This window comes from Sinocyclocheilus anshuiensis, unplaced genomic scaffold (assembly GCF_001515605.1).
Source record: "Sinocyclocheilus anshuiensis isolate Anshui unplaced genomic scaffold, SAMN03320099.WGS_v1.1 scaffold773, whole genome shotgun sequence".
Lineage (NCBI taxonomy): Eukaryota > Metazoa > Chordata > Actinopteri > Cypriniformes > Cyprinidae > Sinocyclocheilus > Sinocyclocheilus anshuiensis.
The window spans coordinates 1,010,896-1,017,548 of record NW_015539930.1 but is presented as its reverse complement, the minus strand read 5'-3'; the positions used below and the strand labels follow the sequence as shown (position 1 = coordinate 1,017,548).

The 6,653-nt window shown below is 37.2% G+C and overlaps 1 protein-coding gene across 1 annotated transcript in view; it reads right to left on the bottom strand.

The window, feature by feature from the left end:
- Nucleotides 1-6,653, bottom strand: part of LOC107686817 (matrix metalloproteinase-15-like) — a 48,002-nt gene that overhangs the window by 3,488 nt on the left and 37,861 nt on the right. The window contains exons 8-10 of the mRNA XM_016483944.1: nt 4,515-4,653; nt 2,150-2,300; nt 1,109-1,227 (exon numbers count right to left, since the gene is read on the bottom strand). Of these exons, the coding sequence (XP_016339430.1) occupies nt 1,109-1,227; nt 2,150-2,300; nt 4,515-4,653 (409 nt within the window). The remainder of the gene's footprint in view (nt 1-1,108; nt 1,228-2,149; nt 2,301-4,514; nt 4,654-6,653) is intronic.

The window sequence follows — 6,653 nt, the reverse complement described above, 5'->3', positions numbered from 1 at the left end:
TATATATATATATATATATATATATATATTTTTTTTTAATAGACAAGAAATAACCAAAAAATATCTTGATTTCCATAAATATATTTTGAAACATTTTTAAAAATATATATTGCCATATGGGTTGAGACTGTCAGGTTAAATGAATATGAAGCTCAACTGTAAATGTTTATAATTATAATGGACATCTATGGGATGAACGTTAAAATACACACTTGGCCTATTTACAATAGTCACCTCATGCTTATTGATCATGCTTATTGTCAGCCTGCCATCTCAGGTTATGTGCATTACATTTACAGCGGACCATGTAAATATGTACAGTATCAACAAAAATAAATCCGAACTACTATTTTTGTAGTATATGCAACAGATTTAACTTTCTTGCAGTGGCAGACAGCTGAGGTAGTCCTGAGCTAGTCTGAATAATTTGATAGCTTGCAATCTCGAATTTTGTCATGAAACTCCATACCTTTTGTACATTACCTACAAGAATACCAGAACGGGACCAATTACATAAACAAATTCAGCCACTCGAATTACATTGGTAACAAATAACTAGAACTTAATCTAATAAAAGGACAATTTAGACAAGAATTTACAGCTCAAACAACATTAAATGACACATTTTTGCTTTAACAAAACTACAAGCTTCACATTTCTGCTTTTAAACTCATAAACATACCATTACATGTGCATTACTGTACTTTTTTTCACACTTAGGGCTTTCAAACTTGTCAAAATTATAATCTATGGTAATCGATAGACATTTACATTTATTCATTTAGCAGTCGCTTTTATCCAAAGCGACTTACAGTTGAGGAATATAACAAGCAATTCATAATAGCACGCCACAGATCCTGTCAACACAGTTTCATTTGTTTTAAACCAGGAATATGCCTTTAAATGGGAAAACGCTTTCAGTAATATAAGTGTTTCCCAATAATATCACATTATTTCCACAAATCACATTTCATACATTACATTCTCTCACTTCCTTTGTTTCACCGTCTGATTGATCTGATTGTTCTGCATCCGTCCTGTACATTAAGGTGACAGGCACTGGATGTGGATGACCCCCTCAACCCCACACACCATTTCACTCACTCACCTCCATCATCGCTGAGGAAGGCCCCCTTGGGAGAAGACGGCACAGAAGTGCCCCACACACTAATTGGCTTAGGGTAGTCCTGATCTGCAGCTCTGGAGTGCTCATTAAAGCGCCAGTACCTGTAGTTTATCAATCATACCTCAATGAGAATCATTCTGCCTTTTCTTGATGCAGTTATTTAAGCAACAGCACAGTGACCCCATTTACACATGCTATTAACATTCATCACAGATGATCCGATCACAGGGGCACAGCACTGAAACCACTAACCATATTCAATGTTGTCACTTATCATAAATTATCATAAATGCTGATGCAAAACGAACACTTAAAAAAGCCTACTTAGGTAGCATTTCATCATTGTGCCAAATCAAGGGATTCAAACTTTGTCAGATATGTATGGCTTTAAAAATAAACAATTAAATAAAGCATATGAACAAGATTGACATTGTCTATATTTATCAAATTTTCAACAACTTTTTGAATTCAATTACATGTGTTGCAACCAAGTAAAAAGTAATAACATTTTCTGAAAACCTCGAATACATCTGAGCACACACATATTAACTATTTTCTAAAAAGGTTTTATACAAATATTATTAAATTATAAAATAATAAAAGTATAAATTATTATTATTATTATTATTATTATTATTATTATGCACAAATATTTGTTGAATTAAACATTTTTTGGGGAAATAACACCTCATGTCTTTTTACGATATAAATAAACACTCCTGTCATAAATGTGTAATCAGATTTTTTTAAAGAGACTTATTGACATTAACACTCATATGGGTCTGCAAGGCTTCTCTCTATGACATAACTTCCTGTTTTTCTAAATGAATTTAATTTCGCAGAAAGGTAACAAGACATGTTAATACCATGAGTAAACTTCAATCTGTCTCGTCTGATCACTTGTGATCAGGTCACCCGAGACTGATGATAAGACCAGGTGTAAACAACTCAAGGGAATGATTAGACAATAAACATTAGAGGCAGTATTATTTGTGGAACAAAAAAACAAGACTATCCTCTCACCAGTCTCCTTTGAAGAAGTAAGTGAAGCCAGAAGGTTCCCACCAGATGGCCGTCTCTATCTTGTCATACGGGATGTCTCTGCCATAGTCTATCAGTTCTTGAGGGTAGCCGGGCTCCAGGTTGGCTTCCCTGAACAACCAATACTGACTTCCTACAGGTGGATGGACACGAGAGAGAAAGGTGGAAGTAGTGATAATCTGACGCGTTTTTGTGAATTTTGAATAGATATTGTGTAAATATTTTTTGAAAGTTTATATATATATATATATATATATATTTTATTATGTACATAAATGGACCAAGGTGAACACACACTGGCCACTTTATTAGGTACAGCTTGCTAGTACCGGGTTGGACCTCTTTTGCATTCAGAACTGCTTTAATTCTTTGTGGCATTTATTCAACAAGGTGCTACAAACATTCCTCAGAGATTTTGGTCTATATTGACATGGTAGCATCACGCAGTTGCTGCAGATTTATCGGCTGCACATCCATGATGCGAATCTCCCATTCCACCAAATCCCAAAGGTGCTCTACTGGATGGAGATCTGGTGACTGTGGAGGCCATTTGATTATAGTCAACTCATTGTCATGTTCAAGAATCCAGTTTGAGATGATTTGAGCTTTGTGCATTATCCATTTAACAATGCTTGGTTCGACTTCTCCGACTTAAAGGTGTGGCCTTCGAAGTCTACATCCTTTGAAGGATATGACCCCTGAATTGAGACACAGCTTTTGTCTCATTTGCCATCATACAGGTTTATATATCGGCCATCCGGTGAAAACAACATATTGGTTAACCACTAGAAAACAGGTTTAAAAAACCCTCAAAAGTTCAAAAATGGACATCAAGAGAAAGAGAAGAGAGGTTGAAAACAATGGCAAGGAAATAGAAAAGACAAGAAAGCGGAGGCAGCAACACTCAACTGGTAACAGGATTTCATGGTGCATGTAGAGGGACTTTCCGACCTTTGGCACAATAATATAAACTCCAAAACTCAACCACAGATTTGTGTTTAATCTCTATTATAACACAAATAACTGCATTACAACACTGCAAGAGATGCACCAACAATGCGGGTTTGGTTTGAATCCCACATTTTAGCGGTTCAAGTGACAGCAAAGCATCGCAATGGAGCCGTTACAGAAACACTGGGATAAGACTTGTATTTTATTATTTTACAGTATGGCAGACACTGAGGCACCGTCATCATGGACCCGTTTGATTCAGTGGGCCCATATCCAAATCCAACCGTAGCTGTCAGCATCTGGTAGAACCGCTAGCTGATGCAATGGCCTCGCCTCAATAAGAACAGATGTTGCTCCCCAAGATTTTTGGTCTCCCGGATTTCTCCAATGGCAGAAATCCAAATTTTAAAGGCCTTGCCAATGGCATCACTTGCTCTACACGGTTTCCTTATGGGAGCCAGCTTTCCTCAAGTCTAACAAATTTACATTCATCTTCACAGAAATCCTCACCAGGAAGTTATTAGATGTCTGTTTCAGGGGTGTTGATATGTATAACTAATGTAGGAAACCTCACTGTGGTTTGAGCATTTTTTTTTCAAGGTAAAGTTATCTACGTGGATGTTAGTATGGATGTGTTTGAAACTGCAAATATGACCTGTAAAGGTTCTGGAAGCCCCAGTAAGAATGGATTAGGCAAAAAGCAAAATATGTTTATGACTGTATAGGTGTAATGGAGTTACATTATTGTGCTTTTAAAAAATCATCAAAAAATATATATTTTTTTTACATTAAGAAAATTTTTGAATGAAAAAAAAATATTTTTACAAATCTGGCAAGTACAAAAATGTAACATTTTTAAAATAAATAAATGTTGGTCATATGACAGTTTTCATAAAGAAGATTTGAATTAAAAAAAATTAATGACAAATTTAAATGCTAAAAAAAATTCAGTAGCTGAAAATAATAATAAAAAAAATAAAAACAGCAAAAATCCTTATTGTTAATGATTGAAGCAAAGCAAATAAGAGTTAAAGCATTTACTGAGTTTTGCTTCCTTTGCAAAATTTATGGCCAATCTCCAGAATTATACAGCTCCAAAATGAAATGTTGTCCATTTACCTTAAACTCATATGTAAACCAAAAAGTCACGTCTACCTGTAAAATCCATTAAACTAACAAATAAGTGGTTGAGGGAAATCAAGGGCACTTCCTGTTCTAAATGACAAACGTCAAAAATCAATGGTTTGTTCTAATGTAAAAAGCACTTCAATGTGATGTAATTCTGCCAGCCTGGGTAATAATTTAGCTCACAAATATAACATTTTTATGGTCTATATTAACTTTTAAGAGCACAGAGCTATATCAATGTTCAAGTGCAGTTGGAAAGAGAAAATACCTTTGAAAAACACAAATCGCCCATCATGCCTTTCATACGCAGCGTCAATGTCTCCCGGCAGACCCCTCCAGAAGTGTCCAATAGGCATTGGGTAGTTATCCAGCACTCTGTTCCTTCTCACTCTCCAGAACCAGCGGCCCTGAGGAGGCAATAAGAGATGAATCAGAGACCACATGATAATGGTTGTGTATTTCTGTCCTAATGGTGGTCAGGTTTATTAGTGGTCCCAGAACCCTCAGTTGACATGTGCACTGCTTAGAATAGGAGGGTTTCTGGTTCTCCTCCACACCAAGAAGTCATCTCAGACTTCCAGTCCTACAGCCTGCCCTGTACATTCTCCAAACCATTTTCCCTTAAAGGGAGTTTAATGTAGGTTTTTTGAGCAGTGGGGTTATCCGAGCCTGCTTGAATGCAGTGGGTTTCACCTATGAATAGTTTCACCTATGAACTATAAAAAAAACATTTTAGTTTATATACAATAAAATGAAATTTCTGTCATCATTTACTCACCCTCCAGTTGTTCCAAACCTGTATTAGTCTCTTTCTTTTATTGAGCACAAAAAAGAGAAGATATTTTAAAGAATGTTGGCAATCAAACAGTTGATGGTAGCCACTGACTTCCATGGTATGTAAAAAAAAATACTATGGAAGTCAATGGCTACCAGCAACTTCAAAATATCTTCTTTTATGTTCAACAGAAGAAAGAAACTTATACATGTGAGTGAGTAAATGATGACAACTTTAATTTTTGGGTGAACTGTCCCTTTAAATGTGTAACAGAAATAGAATCAGGCAACAACAAAGAAGGGACCACAAAATTAGAAACTTTCAGATTTCAGACTACTTAAATTATCAGTGTAAATTTGTCTCTCTTTTTTTGCCCACCAAAAATTGTACACCTGATTACAAATCGTTAACAACAATCTGACGTATAATTTAGGAGGTGCAGGAAGAGTTATGCACTGAAGATTCATATTTAGGACACCTGACCCTTAATATGAGCTGCCGTAGTAGTAATGCTTGCAAACGCAAACAAATCATGTATACACTCTATACAGGTAAAGACAAACACATACATGTTGTACTGTAAGGAATTTAACTCGTTAATTCTTATAAGGGAATTAATTATTATTAATTCAGTCAGGGTTTGAAAGGACTCGAATCTGAATATTCGAGGTCCACCTGATTAAAGCTGAATTATTTCAGCAGCTGTAAGATTTGTTTGTACTTGCGTTTTGCTGAAATCTGAGAAGCTGAGAGGTTTTCTCGTTGCTGACGCAGGCTTCCTGGATGGCTGCTGGAGGGAAATTCCGTTGCCGATTGGTTACTGCGGTGACTTCAGGATGACGTCCCTTTTGGGAGAGCCCTCGTTGGATTGGCTGCTTTCTTGATGACACAGAGGCTTGAGCAGTTCTGCTAAAAGTCGTCGGTAAGGTGATACAATGCTAAATCGTTAATATGGAGGATCGAACCCTTAGGGACATTGATCCATAAAGTTTGGTTGGGCAGGATGTCGTGTTGATCATAGGTGAGGGTAGCTATACGCGCTGGGGTGTCGACTAGCCATCGGTTTCAATGATTTACGACAAAAAAAAATCTTGGTGAAAGGAGTCAATCCTAGTTTCGGGACCTGGATGTAAAGCGATAGGCAACAGGTGAGAGCTTGTCCACAATCTCATGGGGTCCTGTCCAGTGAGGTAGGAATTTCTTTGACAGACGTTGGGGAGCGTTCTGCCTTGGTTGGGCGAAGCTGTAGTATCACACTTTATCTCCGATGTTGAGCTCCTGGTGAGAAGCCTTTTGGTCATAGTAGGTGTTGTGCGAGACATGTTTTGGCGCGGTGAGGGAGATCTAGAACCTAGACTGACACAGACCTTGAAGAAGAGGAAACAAAACAAAAACAAACAAACAAGGCAAAACAGGGGTGTAAGTGCACAATGTCACGTGTGGTTTGATAGTGAGTGTGTAATGGACAGGTGAGTGTAGTTCTCGGCGACTGTGATCCTCTGGTGGGCGTGCTCCTAATTTGTAGTCTCTGTGGGAAAATTAATAAGCGCACACAGATAGCACAGCTAGAGAACGGAGGGAGGAAAGAAAAATAACAAACAGAGCAGAGAACAGGATAATAATTGGCTGCTT